This window comes from Protomyctophum parallelum (genome assembly GCF_964188405.1).
Source record: "Protomyctophum parallelum genome assembly, chromosome: 1".
Classification (NCBI taxonomy): domain Eukaryota; kingdom Metazoa; phylum Chordata; class Actinopteri; order Myctophiformes; family Myctophidae; genus Protomyctophum; species Protomyctophum parallelum.
The window spans coordinates 60618696-60637346 of record NC_139697.1 but is presented as its reverse complement, the minus strand read 5'-3'; the positions used below and the strand labels follow the sequence as shown (position 1 = coordinate 60637346).

The 18651-nt window shown below is 43.0% G+C and overlaps 2 protein-coding genes across 2 annotated transcripts in view; both read right to left on the bottom strand.

The window, feature by feature from the left end:
* Window positions 1-2239: 2239 nt before the first annotated feature.
* On the bottom strand, window positions 2240-8344 carry rab38b (RAB38b, member of RAS oncogene family). The gene is made up of 3 exons (XM_083775443.1): window positions 7960-8344; window positions 4684-4967; window positions 2240-3277 (listed from the first exon to the last, which is right to left on the bottom strand). Exons 1-3 carry the CDS (start codon window positions 8204-8206, stop codon window positions 3125-3127), a joined length of 684 nt encoding a protein of 227 aa, XP_083631569.1. The 5' UTR covers window positions 8207-8344; the 3' UTR covers window positions 2240-3124.
* Window positions 8345-13070: 4726 nt separating this feature from the next.
* The window catches only part of grm5a (glutamate receptor, metabotropic 5a), a gene marked incomplete at both ends in the record, with an annotated part of 41714 nt that continues 36133 nt past the window's right edge, over window positions 13071-18651 (bottom strand). The window contains 2 exons of the mRNA XM_083793733.1: window positions 13071-14016; window positions 16366-16541. Of these exons, the coding sequence (XP_083649859.1) occupies window positions 13071-14016; window positions 16366-16541 (1122 nt within the window). The remainder of the gene's footprint in view (window positions 14017-16365; window positions 16542-18651) is intronic.

The window sequence follows — 18651 nt, the reverse complement described above, 5'->3', positions numbered from 1 at the left end:
TCTGCTCCCTGTCTGTCATATGGCTTCCTAATGAGAACCTAGATCAGCTGAGGCCACTCTCTCTCGCACAAGCACTCTATTATAATGGATAGGTGAGTAGTGTAAGGGGTGATCACCGCAGTGTGTCAGTAAGAACACCGTCCTACAGGATGTCCAGAATTATATTTTTTATGTCCTTATTGGCACATTGTGGTTCTGAAACAAGCAACATGACATAGAACAGCATAGAATATGTGACAATAGCTGGGCACGGTGGCACAGTTGGTAGTGCTGTCGCCTCACAGCTAGAAGGTCCTGGGTTCGATTCCCGCTCGGGGTGCTGTGGGTGCTGGCGGCGTGTTTCCTCCTCCACGTCATCAGTGCCCATACCCGAGGCGGTGTTGGTGAAAGGGCCTTTCTGTGTGGAGTTTGCATGTTCTCCCCGTGTCCCCTAGGGTAGATACCCTCACAAAAACATGCAGTAATCCTGGTCTCTAAACTGCCTCCCCCTGGCCAGCCGGGGCGCCTGTTGGAGGGGAATGGAACTGGTTGGAATAACGTGTTCCTTCCACGCGCTACGTCCAACCAGGGAAACTCCCCCTGTCAGGTGTAAAGGAGCAACTTGGACACTCAGGCATGAAGGAAGCATGAGTTCAAGTCCATTGCTCTCCCCAGGTTGGCGGAGGGTGTGTAGAGCCCAGGATCACATTAGATAATTGACACAGGAGTGAAAAATGGGTTACAAAATCGTGGGGTAAAAAATTATAAAGAATATGTGACAATAATATAACATACAAAAACAGTCTTTCAACTTTTTCACACACACACACACACTTTCTCGCTCACTCACACCACCTACATTTTACTGTAGGCTATCACTCCAAGAACTTGCAAACAGACCACAGCTGCTAAATTTAAATTGCTTTGCAAAATCGCATTGCAAAAATTTAAGAAATATATCGCACAAAAAAGCATAGATTTATTTTATTGTTTAATATCAATAATGCAAAGAGTGGACAGTTTTAGCTAGTAGTAGGGAATAATTTACGTGACAATGTAATAGCAGCATAAGAACACGGGTCAATTTTGTTTTTTTTATTAACACTGTGTAGCCTACTACATAGAACCAATGAATCTTTGAAAAGTTTTACAGCAAAACCACTGCAAAACAATTCCTTTCTAAACACAGACAGTGTGTGTATGGAACTAAATGAAAGACGACTCACATGGTGTCACACTTTCTCATGACTAGTCGAGCTAACACTGTGAACTTGTTGTCCAGGGGACAGCTCTGGCTGGCGCAGCATTCTCAGGTTATCTTGTTAGGTATAGTTCAGATGTCTTGTCTTGGTTGCAGGTACTCACACAGCAAGCAACTGTGTATGACCTCATAAACATGCTTTTGTATTTAACATTCTAACCCTTCTACTGCAGGTTTAAGACACAATAATACATTATTGTGGTGCTTGAGTCCACTATTGTTATCATACATCTTTATTCCCAGGGCTTTTTTCCAGCTGGGCTGTGACGTCATGTGTACTGTCAATACTCATCATCTGTTTTTGAGGGGCGCTGGCCCTTCCTATGTCCAGCTTTGAGGGTGTGTGTAAACACAAACATTAAATGCCATTGATTTGATCATATATGGCCAGTGTTGAGAGTGATTTTGTTGACCCCATGGTCTTTCCTATGGTGCCTCCTTCAGTGAATCTACACCCGTTTGAGGTACTGTAAATTTTGTTGTTGTTGACGATGCCTCAAACTGCTTTTGGGAGAAATTACTTTTCCGAGGCTCTTCCATGACACTGTGGAAATTACCAGCAGTACGCCACTGTGCTGAGCACAGCTCACTACACTTAAAGCTAATGAAAAGAGATCCTTTGATTGACCATAATTAAATCTACCCGCATCACACCCACTATTGATACACTCAGCCTAATCCAACCCATCATGTCACTGTGCCATGGATATTTAGCCCTTCTCTGTTCTGTTCTCAAAATACCACCATATTGTTGTCTCGCCACATCTGCCACTTCGCTTCTCACCAGTTTGAGATGCACGCACGCACGCACGCACGCACACACACACACACGTTCCAAAGTTTCAGTGTGGGTGCCCAGCACTCAGCCTTCGAGATATTCAAGTGCTTATTTTTCATTTCACAGTGTAACAATGACAATGGATAAGCATCAAGCTTTGCTAGGTGATCTCATGAGAAAGGCCTGTCCATATCAGCAGAAATCTCTTCCGAGTCGTGTACCTGGTAAACAGACGATCACTTGTGATTGAGTTGTTCTTGCATTTTTGTCCAGACAACACACATTATATTTTATCCGCCGTATTTTGCCAAATCGTTGAGACAGCCTTGCGTCAGTGAAGGCAGAGCTCCACTGCTTCGATTCTCAGTGGTCAAACGATGCCAGTTGCCCCGGGCAACTCACCGGGTCCAGTACCATACTGGAGTCCATATGTCATCAATGTTTTTACCAGAGACTACTTTTCATACCGTACTGAAATGAGTGCAATGTATTTAATTTCCTCACATTACAAAAATACAGTTTTCTTTGAAAAAACAAAACAAGCATAGTCATTGTGCTAAACATGCCAGACCACCAACATGGCCCTTTAAGTAAGGGTTAATCATTAATCAAGACTGGCTTTGAAAAGTCTAACACACAGCATATACGGTATGTTCAGCCAGCATCACACATATATAATAGCTGTTAAGCATAAATACATAAAATAAACACATCCATTTATGTGCAACAAAGCAACAGTAAACATTGGATTAGTCCATTGTCCATTATTAAAAAAAAAGGATCTCATACAACTCTTCTACCTCCAAGATGAACGTATGTGGAACAATATATTGGTTTAAGCAGGGATGATGACCGTTAAGGCTGGACAGAGGTTGGATGACAGGACTGACAGGACAGCATCACATTTTGACTTGCTGACAGAGATGTTATTCAAAGTTTTGTATGTACGGTATGTATGTATGTATGTCTGCAGCTCTTTTCATTGCTGGTTAAAACCGAATCCAGCACATCACACGCCTCAGAGGCTAGGGAGGTCGAGGTCCATAGTGTTTCTCCTCCATTGTTCTGCATGTCCTGTTCTGACAATGCTTCCTTCGGTCTATCCTCTATGGTTTGATGCAGCCAGAACAGCTCACTTGCTTGTTGGAGTTGAGCTGCGGCGAGATGGTGTCTGGTACCACCGACTTTAGAATATCGTTCTCTGTGGCCATGATGTGTTTGACGAGGAAGTTTGCAGCCTCATTGATGTTGACGTTGTCCTAAAAATTATAAATAAAAAAGTGGTATGTAACACAAGGCCCAAGGGGGAGCAACACAATAATCTTCTATTAAAGCTGCCCTTTGGCCCTGAGGCCCCTGACAATATGAAACATACACTATGAGGGTTCTGACCCACTAGTTTAAAACGGCAATAATCTAGACGTCTATTCATATGCATACATACAGTGTGTTCTAGATGTACACAGCATGTGCAGGAAGGACAACACACTCACAGCACCACCCCTTCTGTGTGTTTTCAAACTAATTAACACAAGAAGTTTCTGATGATTTCCATTGTTTCCTATATTAAAATTTGGCTAATGGAAGGGCCGGTGGGCGGGTGGTATATGACTCAGACATAAACAAACTCTATATGTATGTCCACCGAACTCTAAATGTGAGGCCTGCGTAGTAGCACTGACACTGCACACCTTATGACCTTTGACCTTGTAGAATGTTGAGCTTTCACGCCATGAACTGCATGCAGCAAAGAGGTTATTCAGACACATTAGTGTCTACAGAGGATGTGTGAATGGGGACGCCATTTGTAGAATTTATGGCGTGATGTAAAAAACTCTGCCTCTTTTTGTCAAAGTGTAAATGGACCATTGGATATAACTACACTACTATAAGCTTTCTAAAGTCAGTTTGTGCCGGTTCACTTCAATGCCTTACTGGAGACGACTCCCTCTTTAAATTGATCCCACGGCACCACTTTCCACAAGTATATGAAATTCCAGCTGGTCGTGTGGGGATGTTTATTACTGGCTGAAGTGACCTGAGCACATGAAGGACATTAGCTGTGAGCATGTAAGGCTCACCTACAATCTGGTGCATTCCCTTGACGTTTGTGTACATCTGTGCACAGCATTAACCCATTTAGACCCGAGTTAAAAACATTCACTTTTCAATAATATATATTCAAAGATTTGCGCCACATTTTTCAAAAATAGCAAGCTCGTAGCGTGCCACCGAGTGGCACGCTACGAGCTTGTAGATCTGCTATTTTTCAATAGCTAAATTATAACATAATGTTTAAAACACCAAAAGGGGTCCCGCCCAAAATGGGTTTTAAGTAACAATAACAACAATTAGGGGTTAATCAAACTACTCTTGTCATCATACATCATCACATTCCGGCCAATCACAATTGGCGTCCTCACATGTCTGTCCTCACGTTTTTAGCTCTTTTATCCTCACACAAGTCCTCAAGTCCCCAAGGCTAATCCCCCCCTTCTTTGGGGGGAAAAAAAGTCTATTCTGGCGGTGCCTGGCACAAAACATTTTTCAGATGAGGTCTGTGGCCAATTACAATTTGGGGGTCGTTGACATGAGAAGGTTTGAGAACCACTGCACTGCATAACCGAACAGAACCAGAGACAGCAGAGTGAGTCACAGGACTAACCTTTGCAGAAGTCTCGAACCAGCCAACGAAGCCGTGGTCTTTACAGAACTGGTCCATCTTCATGCTGTTGCTGGTGATTTCGTCCCGGCTCTGGTGGTCACATTTGTTGGCCAGCAGCACCGTGGCGATGCTCTGTCCGTTGGCCAGCATGAGCTTGGAGTCCAGGTCCTCCTTCCATTTGGTGACCGCCTCAAACGTGGTGGGCCTTGTTACGTCGAACACGATGAAGGCGCCCATAGCCTCACGGTAGTACACCCGTGTCATGTTGCCAAAACGCTCCTGACCTGCAGCACAAATTTCATTTTATACTGTAGGATATTAAAATTCCTAGCTCAAATAGATGCTATTTTCAAAACATTTGCACAACACTGCTGTGTGTAATCAGTCGCACACTGACAAACAACATGAGCTCCCTCTCTCTGTCTTTTTGTCACATTTTCCACAGTGTTGAGAATTTCACAGTCTGTAATGTAGCTTTCTGCTGTGTTGTATTTAACAATAAAACAACTTGACCCTTGTACACGTGCGCGCACACACACACACACACACACACACACACACACACACACACACACACACACACACACACACACACACACACACACACACACACACACACACACACACACACACACACACACACACACACACACACACACACAATTTTCTGCATTGGTTGGCATTTGGAGCCTGCCATTACCCTTCTCTACATTCCCATGAAACAGCACATTCCTAGGGTCTAACTGTCACGTTGGTCTGAGCCAGTCGCATCAATGCAGACCCTTGTTAGTGTTGAGAATAATTTTACCATGACTTAAATCAAACCTGCATTCTGCCTTCACTGCAAATGAAGATTTCTAGGCTAGAATGACATTTGGGCATTGAACAATTTGAGGCCTTCTATGTGAAGATAAAATAGACTATGAATCTTAACCATTAAAACAGTGTGTGTGTGTGTGTGTGTGTGTGTGTGTGTGTGTGTGTGTCGTCCTGGGCATGACGTTTACTACCATCGTCAATGTATTAGGTGCATGGATGCATTTGCAACTTCTGTGGACTATGCATACAAGAAGGCACTATTCACCAGTGGAATCTACCCTAACAGCCAGCGCTACCTAACGGCCCCTCCCATGAACAGCTTACTGGGAAGAGAGGCAATATAGACCTGGCGGCCTTCCAGCGGTATGTCCGTCTGCTGTCGGACTAACCCCGGAATAGCAATGGGTGGACTTCCAGGCACATGCAGGAGAACAACTACAGAGACAACTTTAACACTAAGCAACAGTGCAAGACTAAGAACTTTGTTTCCTATGGTGATCCAGCCTACTATAATCCGACGGAGCATTAGTTCGACATGCGTCCGCATCTCGGACTAGCGCCTGCTCCCGTGCTTGCGGTTATGTTTCTGGTTTAAGGACTTCAGTGTTTTGTACCATACTATTGTATGAGTACAGAACAAAGAATGTTTGCTTTCGGCATCTTTGTTGAAGAAGAGTCTGGGCAATTAAGATTTAGTCTTACTAGAAGTACTTAAAGTTTCTCAATCTTATATTTAGTTTTAGTCTGGCTTAATCTAGTCACCTCTGAGGTAGGTGTCTGGAGGTCAATGATTAAAGTGTGATTACCTTTGAGGGGATTAAGTCCACCCATCAAGCCCATTAGTGTCAACCTCAGACTCAGTTAGGTTAGGGTAAGGTTAGGGTTAGCCTCGATACCCAGGCTTTCATTTCGTCTGCGCGAAAGATGAAAGCCTGGAAAAAGCTGTGGGCTGAACCAGTCTAAAAGTGGGAGTCAACCCTTCCGGGTGGGCGTCGCTCTAAATGATGTGACGTAGCGCTGCACTAGGGGGGAGAGGAGGGGCCGGGGGTGACGGACAGATCGATGAGATCCAATCAGGGTGCGCGCATTTCTGAGGCGCGACCCGCCCCTCTAGACCAGAAATGTCTCTGCTTAGGTCAGGCTAGGTTAGGGTTTGAGGTGGGTTGTCGTTTTTCGGTGTGTGTGTGTGTGTGTGTGTGTGTGTGTGTGTGTGTGTGTGCGCTGGAGGAGCAGGTTAGCTAAGCTGCCACCACAAAAACCCCAAGGGTGTGTGTTTTACTGTTTGTTTTTATTATTTGCTCCAATGTGTAACTTCTATCCTGTTTGTTTTTTAATCATATCCTGTAGGCAGAGTGGAAATAGAAATGGATGTCGGAAAACGCAATTGCCAGTTTCCACAGATATTTCAGTGGTAGAATTACCACCAGACTTGGAATAAATACTCAATCATCATAGATATTGTGCAACAAATTTGGGGCTTTACACACATTTAAAGACAGGAGTCCCCAGTCCTCGGCCGGCCTGGCGGAGACAAAAAGTAATTGCAATATTGCATAATGGACAGCTGGTAACTGACAGAGCCGCAGGGCACGCTGTTCATTAAACTTACTTTACAATGTCTGAATTGTAACTGTGTAACTGTGTTTTACTGTGGTACAATGACAAAACACAGTATAGATGGTATGTTCTATTCTACATGTTATACAGAGATAGAGATGGAGTGTGCGTGCGTGTGTGTTGTTTAGGTAGGCTAACGTTTTTCTTGTTTTCACTCAGTTTTCGATGAAATTCCTGTGACTAGCCTTTAAATGTCCCTCACATCACATGGGCCTTCTCACATGATCCAGCAAACGAGTGTGCACTGTGCAGAGCCGCCTGGCAGGCCACCCTGACGCTAACCATTAGGTGTGTGTGTGTGCGTCAGAGAGCGTGTGTCAGACACACTGTGGGTAAGTTGGAGACAGATGGGAGTCTGCACGTGACAGCTGACAAGTGGATCTACAGTGGGCAGCGACGAAGAAGTCAACAGAAATTATGTTCCGCTACATCATAGGCTACCCTCTCTTGTTCTGTTTCCAAATAATGTATGCACCCCTTAGGCCTATGTCAGTGTACGTTTATATATAGGCAATAGGCTACAATTATCAAGAAATGAGTGATCAGTGATGCAGCTTTTCCCCCCAATAGGCCTATACTGTACTATAGACCTATATAAGAATATTTGTATTAATTTCCAAAATAAAATGTTTCCAAGCAACGTTGGCTCACCTCGAAGGCTATAAACAGGAGAATAGTGCACCACCTTTGTAATGGCATTAATGAATGACAGCTGTTGCAGCGCATCTACTGTTGCAGCACCAATAATAAGCAGCTGGCAGCATGCAAGGTAACAGCACAGCAGCCCAAGTGAGCCATAAACGGTTAGCCTATATTCAACATCAATCGTACATTACGCACCTGCAATGTCCCAGAGTTGTAGCCGGACAGTCTCGGAATCCCAGTTCAACACCTTCAGTGCAAAGTCCACTCCGATTGTAGCGCGATAGTTGGTCGAGTAGGTCTGGTGGACGTACCGCCGAATAACGGAGGTCTTTCCGACCCCCAGGTCTCCAATAACCAACACCTTGTACAGGTGCTCTTTTCTCGGGGTGTGCATGCTGCCGGAGTTCGCTGAGTGATGGCTGTTCATGCCACGGCTTAACATTGTCCCCTCAAACACAGACACAACATAACATAACAAGCGCCAGTGGCCCGAAGACAGACAAGTACCCAAGAGTGTTGGTGTTGTTCTCCAGAAAGGAGCGTTTGTTTCTCATACTCGGTAACTCTGCGCTGACCCCGCAGTGCTCTTTCTCCCTGCACCGCACCAGACCAGAGACAGTGGAGTGAGAGGAACCGCCCAGGCCTTGGGGAAGTGTGATCTTTGGGCGTGCTTTGGAAACTTGTGACACCGCCTAGCCACTGTAGCCATCCCTACACTAAAGCTACAGGTAACGAAATTCAAATACTGATTCAAAATATTATTTAAATCTAAATAGAAATCTAAATAATGACAACATATAACAACAACAATACTACTAACAATTATAAAATAGTAGACTTAAACTCTCTGGGACTGGGAATATCTGCACTGCAGCACTTGGACTGAGAACACATTGGTACACATATAGGTAGGCTACTGCGTAAAGACTAATGAAAACAGAAGAAAAACACACAAAAATACATATAACATATTGTGCAGAAGTTAGAAGCCTAGAGGCTCGAGAACTTCCCCTAATTTGAAGAATCAGACAAAGTATACAAATACCAGTAATACTTTTTCTTACAATACATTTACAGATGAGGCCAAATACTGTACGTATCAATTTGGGGGTCAGCAACTGTAGCTGATCTACAAGCTTGCAAGTTGCAACGTGTAAAAAAAATATTTTGGAGGAAATATATGTTGAGTGGCCTATTCAGCCAAAACATATTTTTCACAATATACAGTATTGTGTAAAATATGTTTTTACTATGGGCATTTCCGGCTGAATAACATATAGGCTTAACACTATGGCAATGATTGGCCTATGATTGCAGGTGCTGTTTGAATGAGCAAGTGGGCTGTGAGGTCTCATACTTTCCCTCATTATTCAAGGACAGACCTCTTGACATTAAAACTCAGTGGATATCATTGAGTCTTACTCTAACAGACAAAAATGGAGTGAATTAATTAGAAGCTCATCCCAGCGGATTCACACCAGACAAGCAAACGTTTTAATGAGACCTCACGTCTTAAATGCAAATTAGAGCCAAATTAGTGTTATGGGCATGAAAGAGATAGGCAGACTGCCAGATACAGATATCTCCATATCTCTGACAATGGGCCGGGGTACAACAGGTAGCCTACAATGGGTATTGCATAACTGGGTGGGGAATACATTAGCAAATTGCATTGTTCTGACACACAGGTCAAACTTGACCTGTGTGTCACCAATGACCCGGTCATTGGTGACACACAGGTCAAGTATGACCCCATGGCGTGCAGTGCCTTTTGGGAATTTGGTTGTACAGACGGTTGTACTGAAAAAACACAAATGTCACGGTATATCTTTCTGTCCGTCTGTCTGTCTGTGGAGGACACACCAAATCTGTGCGATAGGGGTGTAGGCAACAGCTTCCCTGATTGAAAATCCCAAACCATCGGCTTCACGGATTGGCCTACCAAACCAATCGGCTTCCTGGAGCCCAAAGGGCACGGGTCTAGACCGTCTAGTAATAAGAGTGGTCACTTTTCATGTTAAATCATGATTTAAGGAAGGACCAGAATTGTCTCCTGCATACACAGAATGTTTGCGTGTGTGTGTGTGTGTGTGTGTGTGTGCGTGCGTGCGCGCGCGCGTGCGTGCGTGCGTGTGTGTGTGTGTGTGTGTCTCTCTCGTGCATAATTCTAGCACTGTCCAACTGAGAGTGTGCCGTGCCGGGATTAGAACTAGGTTGTCCAGAACAAAAAACCAGGGGGAGGCAGTATAGAGACATGGATTACTGCATGTTTTTGTGAGAGTACTGTACCTACACTAGGGGACACAGAGTTAACATGCAAACTCCATACAGAAAGGCCCTTTCGCCAACCCCACCTAGGGTAAATGCGCACTGATGACGCAGAGGAGAGAACACTCCCCCAGCGTCCCTGGCAGTAATCAAACCCGGGTTAAGATTATGGAATAATTTACTGCCCACCCCTCAGATGCAGCACAAGGTGGATGTTGTAGTCAGAGAGGGTGCGGCCATCTTCCAGTTGTTGTTAAAGCTCTAAAAATGATATTGAGTATCCATCAATACATTGGCATACTGACTGTACAGTGTTAATACACACCTGCTGATATTGCAAGAGTTTTCCACTAAACTTAAAGACTTTATCAGCCAGTTACCCAGTCAGAAATTGAGTCTTTTATGTTTAGGGCTAGCTGGCCCCACTGAAGTCCAGCCAAATAAATAGATAAACAATATCGGAAGGAAAAGCTATTTTTTAATATCAAACAGATCTACATTCTAAGTTCTGTAAATCAAACAAGGCTAATAGAAAGAGAGGCCTATACATTACATATCATTCATACATTATAATGTAAAGTAACTGGAATAAGTTAAATGTATGCTATGCACAGAAAATAATTCCATTGGCACAGACCCGCATGCAAACAGACATTTTCTAATCGGTCTTTCTTGTTCTTATCCAATACAAATACTGCACATCTGAATTGGTCACAAAAGTACATTAATTTCTATTTAAACACAAAACAATAATGAGGAATGGAGGACAGAAGTCGAATTTGGGAGATCAGTCGGTTGGAAGGTGTGAAAAACAGTTGCAGTTAACGCAGACGTCTGTGCAGTGGAGTGGAGAGCTACTAAAAACCCACCTTTTCAGACTCGCATTCCCTACCTAATTCAATTCCCCCTTTTTTACCTTAGAATTTAACATTAGTGACTTAGTTTGTTAATTTATCTTTTCCCACGATTGTGTAACCAAAAACTCAGTGCCAGTTGCCTAACCGACTTTGAGTATACATCGCTATATAAATTGCATGTATTACTATTATAGCTTTCTCACAATTAAAAAAATGGCTTCTCTATTATTAGTATTAATTTACATTTCAACCAATCTCGCCAATGTCTTCACAAAGGCCAAAACGGCAATATTATTTAAATTCCCCACTTAAGATGTCCTATTCCTTTCTCAATGTTAGCCACAGTGTGATGCATATAATTAACAATAACACCTAATAATGGCACAAAATTAACATAGGCAAAATCACTGTCATTAAACAACAGAATAAATATGTTTTATAATAATGAAAGTACCTGAAATGCTTAAATGCATTAATGCTCTATCTAAATAATGTATTGATTGATTGATCTACAGTATGTCATTTTCTGGGTTGGAGGTGGTTCCTTTGCTCTGCTAAAGCCTTCAGTGAAATCCTCTAATATCCTTTGTCACTACTGGTGTACAGTGAGTGAGCCATATCATGTCTCAATATGAATGTTTACCCTCATATCATCAGCAGCAGCAGAACCACCATCTTATCATGATTACCTAGTCATCTGTGTATCAAATAAATGCATACCAATCATCTTATGTATAAAAAGTTCACTTACTATAATAAGTGACTACAAATAATATTGTGGAAAGAAAAGTCTCCCCATCATGCATACCGAAAGCGTCTTCAAGTCAAGGTAAATAAAACACAACAACTAATATAGTAATATAAATTACAGTTGAGTATTTTGGTCAAACGCCATCCTGAGGTGGAAGGTCATTTTGGTCCACATTAATTGAAAAGTATAAATTGACATTCAGCTACTGTAAATCACATCTAGAGAAAAGAGAAAAGAAAGTCAACTTTCTTTTCTCACATTGCCTTGGCATAAATGAAGAAGTCCAGTTCATTGGAGTGAGCGTTCTAGGTTCCTTCTCAGTTTATGTTCCTCTCCCTCTCCCTCTCTCTCTCTCTCGGGAAAAGGGAAGGTATTTTTCACAATCCATTAAGGAAAAAAGAAAAGCTTCCTCTTATGCAGTATAGGATGATACACATTTGCATGCATGTCATAATAAATAACTTGAATAAAACTTGAAAATTAAAAGAGAGAAAACAGAGAAGAGCTGAACATCTCACCTATCTGCTATTTGGCACAAATAGTAGATCTATACAAGCTCACAATGCATCGCAATGCAACACACTGAGCTTGGAGATCTGCTAATTTCACTTTTCAGTGAAGATATTTAGTGCAGAGTGAAATATTTGTGCGAGATCGTCGTACGGCAAAGTATAAAATAGGGCTTACGTGGTTAAAGTGGCACAGCTCTGACAACTTCACAGCAATACAAGAAAGAACATACATATCTATCAACGGCAATAGTCAAAGTAGGGTGGGGTGGGGGGTCACGGGGTGTTTTCTGTTGTCGATAATAATGTTTGTAAAATGTCATCGATCTCTTCTACTTGTACTTACATTCAGTCTTCTTTTCTGAGTGGTTGTGTGGACCCTGATCCACAACTATACAAAGACGATTTATCTCAACACCACCTGATTTGACATAAGGACCGAACAAAAGAGAATACTGAACAGAGGAATGAATCAGTGATTGTCACCACGCTGTGAAATAGTGGCTTTTGTTCCATTTTCATTGTTTTCTCAGCGTATTATATATTTTAAAATAAATTAGTTTAGTGTCCCTTTTATTAAAAAAAAAAGTTTTGAAATGCCCATCTGTATTTCCAGCCTGTTTTCAGCATCCAGTCTCTGAAGTCTACAGAAGCTACAAGTGTACAGATCCTATTGTTGGTTCTTGCTGCCTCTGTGAATGCCTTCAATGAATCCAGCCTCAGTCAATCTAATATCAAAATGAGATTGAACAGGTGAATTGGCTGCCCATTACTCCGACTAGGCTTCGGCGTGCAGTTATGGTTAGGGATAGGGTTAGTAATGCACGAGTTGGACTAACACGCAGTAGGAATAATGAGCCGTCGGGCTAATGACACCCGCTGACCAACCTTCTACTCAATGGCATGATAGAAATAGGAAGTTCATAGCGAGGAGGAGCTCTGGCTGTAGTGTCTCAGCAGCTGGTTGTACTCAGCCTCTGAGTGTGGGGACAGGGAGGTGGGCGAGTTGCTGTTGGACCCAGAGGAAGAATCTCTAAACGGGGAGGGGGGTGTCAGAGCAACCAGCTCCTCCATATTCGCAGATTTCCTGCCGGTACTGCAGGCCCCACCCACATGTCCATAAATCACTCCCACTGGTCGATTCTCGCGGGAGGCGGAGAGTGCTGTGGCCTCTGTATAACTGGTGACACTGTATGGAACCTGCCTGCCTCTAGGCGGTATGTAGGGGGGAGGCGGGCAGGCAATGGCACCTGCACCTGCACATGCACCTGCACCTGCGGCCGTAGATGTGGGTCCGGAGGGAGAGCTAACAGTCGCCTCCCCTGATGTCAAGCCTGGCAACATTATGGTGTTGAGCTCACTGATGTTGGCAGTGAAACGGTTAACCACAATGCTAATTTGGTCCATTATGGTGGCATCTTGAGACTGGCTGCCAATCATCCCGACACCGATGTCAGCCACAGCAGATGTGCCGGTATCCCTCACGCTCATTCCAACATCCACCATTTGGCTATTGTCAACATCCTTTCTACTGACAACAAAACATCCAGTGCTCTCGGAGTGTTCCTGGAAGCCCCCTGCCTTCCCTCCATGGTGGCTGACAGTGGGCAGGGATGGTTGGGGTGGAGAGCAGCGTTGGTAGGTTCCGGCAGGGTCGTATGACTGAGCTTCCTGTGGCTCATCATGGCCCGCGGTGATACTCGTGTCAAGAGGCGAGTCGGTTCCTTCAGAGAAGGGCTTGATGATGGCAGTCTGGTTGGCCTCGACCTCCTCCTTCTTCTTGACATGAATGGAGATTCTCTTCCACAGCAGGTTGGAATTGGGGCCGTGCTCATTCTGCGCCCATGTCACAGATTTCCCATTGGAGCTACGAAACATGTGAGAGACGAGAAAGTGTGCAAGAATGTCATCTTTCTGAATCAGTGACTGTGCAATTCTGCATACCATCCATCCTCTGTAAATCAGAATATAACAACATATTTTGTCTAGTAGTAGACAAAAATTGTCTGTGTATTTCTGTATAGCATTCAGTTCAGACATAACAGCAGTTACCTTTGGTCGGGAGAGCGAAACCCCCTGCCTGAAAGTAACTGAACTGAATGTACAAATGCAAAATCTAAGTTGTTTACCCGGTTAAGTGTTTTAATCCACTCTGTCTCGGAATCTGTCATCCATCTTGGATCTGTCCTCCATTGCAACTGCGTGCGCAACAGCGCCCCTGGCGGTCAGGGTTGCGCAGCCAGTTGCACTCATTTGGGGAGACGAGGACAGATCCAAGATGGATGACAGATTCCGAGACCGAGTGGAACATCTTTTTTTTATTGAAAACTACGGACCTCCCTGTTTCCGAACCTTCCCGGAGAATAATCGGACAGGTGGGGCAGCCGGGTAAGCACCTTAGATTTTGCATTACATGTTCAGAGTTACTTTGAGGCAGGGGGTTTCGCTCTCCCGACTAAAGGTAATGAGTCATTGGACTCTCGTAGATTGAATCGATAAATACATCTACAAGAGTCAAAATCTTGGGCTTAGTTACAATACATATTTCAGTACTATAATGTATTAGACAAGACAAATATAGTGGTGTGACATGTATATACAGTATAGAGCGTCGCAGTCCTGCCCCCTTTCATAACGATGCCAGTCCCATGCAGCAAATGAATCCCAATGCATTTTTCCCATAGACATTTCAAAAAGTATTTATTTAAAGACCTTCTAAGCGTCATACGAAGCCAACTCGAGTCGTGACAAATCATGACAACAAACACAATATTTTGGACCAAACAAATAATTACAAAGAAGAAAAACAACAAAAAAAGTGTTGTAACTTGTAACCTGTCGTTTTTTTCTACTTTCTAATTCTTTGTTTGTCCCAAAACATTGTGTTTATTGTCATGATTTGTCACGACAAGAGTTGGCTTTGTCTGCAGCGTAAACGTCTTTAAATAAATACTTTCTGAAAAGTCTGTGAGGAAAATGAACGGGGATTTATTTTCCGGGTCTCTCGAGGGGGCAGGACTGCGACGCTCTATACTGTATATAAATAGTATAGTATAAATATAATGTAAGTGATAATGCACAACAAGGTCTCGCAAGTTGAGTCCATTACTTTTCTTTATCGAGACAACTCAAAGTGCATTACCATGGCCACTTCACCTAAGTAAAAAAAGATTATATTTTTTACATCCATAATCATAACTGAGAAACAAAATGGTAGTAGGTTATAATCATATTTTCTGTGTCCATGGTATAAGTCAAGTCAAGTTTTATTTGTATAATGTATAGCACATCCTTCTGCATTGGGCTTCAGGCTCCGATATACATTTTTAGCCATCCTATTCCATCCCCATTCTATTCTTCATTTAGCTTCCTTACAATTTAACATCTCCCCCGCCTCTTTATTCTTTCTTCCCTGGAAAGAGAAATCCTTGGAGGCTGAGAGTCTCCTTTATCTTATGAACCGTCAACCCAGTCGCCTTCATGAACAACAGCTTTTTATGGCTCGCCAGGCAGCCTAAACACAGTGATTTAGCTTTCAAAGACAACGATATAGATCAATATATATGATGAGGTGATGATGACCGTGTAGAAAGTATATCTCAGAGCTCAGTTCTCAGCTAAATGCAATGTTGTCTAAGCCTAAAATAACCCATGGCAATAACATGGTGCTGGGAAGAAGCATTGATAACATTGGGGTTTTCTATGCAGAAATGGCAATTTGCTGACATTTTTAATTACATTGATGTAGAAATGTACGATTAAAACAACATTCACTTTGGAACAAAGTGGAACAGAAATGTCTAGTAACTGGTCTAGTATCATGGCATCTTGTCATTGGCTCATTGATAGCCCAGCCTGTATTTAAGACATGCCCAAATGCTGCCACCCTATGACTCTGATGAAGACCACAAGGTCGAAACGTTAGTCTTTGTATACTTTAGCACCTAATAAAAGGCTCTAAATGTACGTGTTGCTCCGGTCTCTTCTGCTTATGCAACTCATGTCCTTGTACCTGTGAAGCACCGGATCAGCCGCTTCAGGCTTGAGGCGCGTTGGTAGACTCCCTTTGGAACAGAAGTGTATTTGGGGCAGAACGAGGAACAGTAGCCATGACTACAGCAGAGACAGAGGCATCAGCGATTTGTGGCATGTGTGTGTGTGAGTGTGTGTGTGTGCCTGCATGTGTTTGTGTGTGAGAGAGGTAGGTGTACTGTACCTTATGTTGTATTGCCCAGAGCTACGGCCTTTGAACAAGTTGCCCAGGCTGCTGCTAGAGCTTTTGGCAGAAGCAATGGCCGCTTTCTTTGCATCACCCACATGCATTCTCACCACAGTAGATGTAGTGAATGCACTGCGCACATTTTTCTCTGGCTTCACCAGCATGATGTACACCTAACCATGAAGAACAATAATAAGCACAGAGTGAGCAGAGAGACGTGTTGGGAAGTATATCTCAATTAATTTCAGTTTCATTCAGATTCTCAATATCAATTTGCTATTGACATTAAAGATTTAAGTTTTTGTGAATAAAACATTATTTTGACCAATGAGTATTCTAATACAGAGAAGAACAATAAAGCATGCACATCCACTAACTAAAAACCAGGTGCCGGACCGAGGTTAGAATAACAAAGAAAGGTAAGGTCTGCACTGCATGGATCATGCTCCAAAACTATTATTGGTTCCTTTTACACCATGGACGTGATGTTTGGAGCCTCTCGGCCCTGATGAAGATTCGAGAGGCTCCAGTGAGCAGAGTATTTTAATCATAGGCAGAGCTTGAACTAGACGCCAGGGGGTGCGACAGCTTGGCGAGCGACCAGCGATTTTTTAAACCTTTATTTTATTATTTTAGCGTTTTTACAATGCCCTAACCCCTAAAAAAATAGTTATTTAGGTAGTACAGCAGCACACTACTACCTGCTGTACTAATGAAACTGTGTGCTGTGTGTGTGCACACACACACACACACACACACACACACAGCACAGGGTTTCATTTTTTTTGCTGCACGCCTGAAATGTGACCCGACATTACGGAGGCACCGTCATAACTCTGAGCAACAATTGGGATGTTTTTTAAACCACCCATCTCCAGTCCTGTGTTTATAGCGTCCACTATAGCAGCTGCTGTAAGGCATCAATTATACTATAATGCTGCCCATACAGTAGTTCACCCTGCAGCAACAGAACACATTACAGATACCAAGTTACAGCAATGACACTACTGCATGGGGTCTAGTCTATCTACTTTGTTATAGCTTTGTTAAAGCTCCACAACAACACAGTGAAACAGTGAACAGTGAAACATTCCTTTTAAATCCTGACATGCATGGCCTTCATGAATCACTCATCATGTACTTACTTATCTGTTTTGAATCTCAGGTATGTTTCCATTGCATAGTTGTCTCATCAACCTAGAGTACACACCTTAATTAACTGACACCAACTATTTAAGCTACGTTGACAAACAAAACTAGTTTAGCCTGTAGAACTTCCTGTCTCCTCATGTCCCCAAGTAACACTGTCCTCTGAAAGGCCATCTGCAATAATTCACCATTCACCTTTGCAGCTAAGGGTCCCTTTCTCGGACTACAACTGTACTTACTGTATAAGACCCATTTATTGAAATCCCAAACATGGAATATATTTGGACCATGCATTATGCCACATATAATGCCTGTCTCAGGACGGCCACCTGCCAGTATACAGTGGATAACTTCCCAGTCTTGCTGGGTATGTTAGTTGGGTAACCATGGGGTCGATTTAGGACTTCTATTTTACTTACTTCTATATTACTAATCTAATTACAGTATTATGATCTGGGGGCGTGTAGTATGTCATATTGCAATTTTGGGCATGTTAAGAAGCGCTTTTGACACCCCCGGAGTGCGCAAAACGGCCTTGAATTAGTCATGGGTGTGTTTAAGGCGTGTTTGAGACGTACCCAATCAACATGTCCGTACTATTCTCTTTACCAGTCAGCTGATGTCACATACGGAATGCGCACTTTGGGGATCGTGGTATGACATTTCTTCAGGCTGGCACCATAGAAGACATGACATGCCTTTGTCACATTTGGGTTAATTATTCCTATTGCACTGCATGCTGTCACCTTTATGCCTCAAAAGAACAGACCCACCTTTCAGATCGGAATGGAATTGCGAGTAGATAGCAGCATATTGGCAAATTGGAAATCCATGCGTAATTAATTAATTCGATAACGATAGAACCATGTACCATACAGCGAATGAAAGCAAGATTCCTAAGGAATATGGAGATTTTTACATTTAATAAAACGGTTGAGAAATGAGAGAACCATGAGTGTTTATAGGCTAATATCAACGTTTTTTTATGAAAGACCAAACGGGCTGTGAACTTGAAGAGCTCAATCACCATCCCGACACGGAAGAAATATAGCCTAGTGCATGCATGTATATGCACTGTTGCACTTGCACACAGTAGCCTACACACACTCTTTATTTGTTTCTATTGAAAAACAC

Bases quoted from the DNA above. Each gene is read 5' to 3' on its own strand.
- rab38b (XM_083775443.1), bottom strand. From the start codon at position 8,206: ATGTTAAGCCGTGGCATGAACAGCCATCACTCAGCGAACTCCGGCAGC. The intron at 4,968-7,959 runs GTGCGTAATGTA...TTTGTGCTGCAG, and splicing joins ACAACTCTGGGACATTGCAG to GTCAGGAGCGTTTTGGCAAC. The intron at 3,278-4,683 runs GTTAGTCCTGTG...TATAATTTTTAG, and splicing joins GGTTCGAGACTTCTGCAAAG to GACAACGTCAACATCAATGA.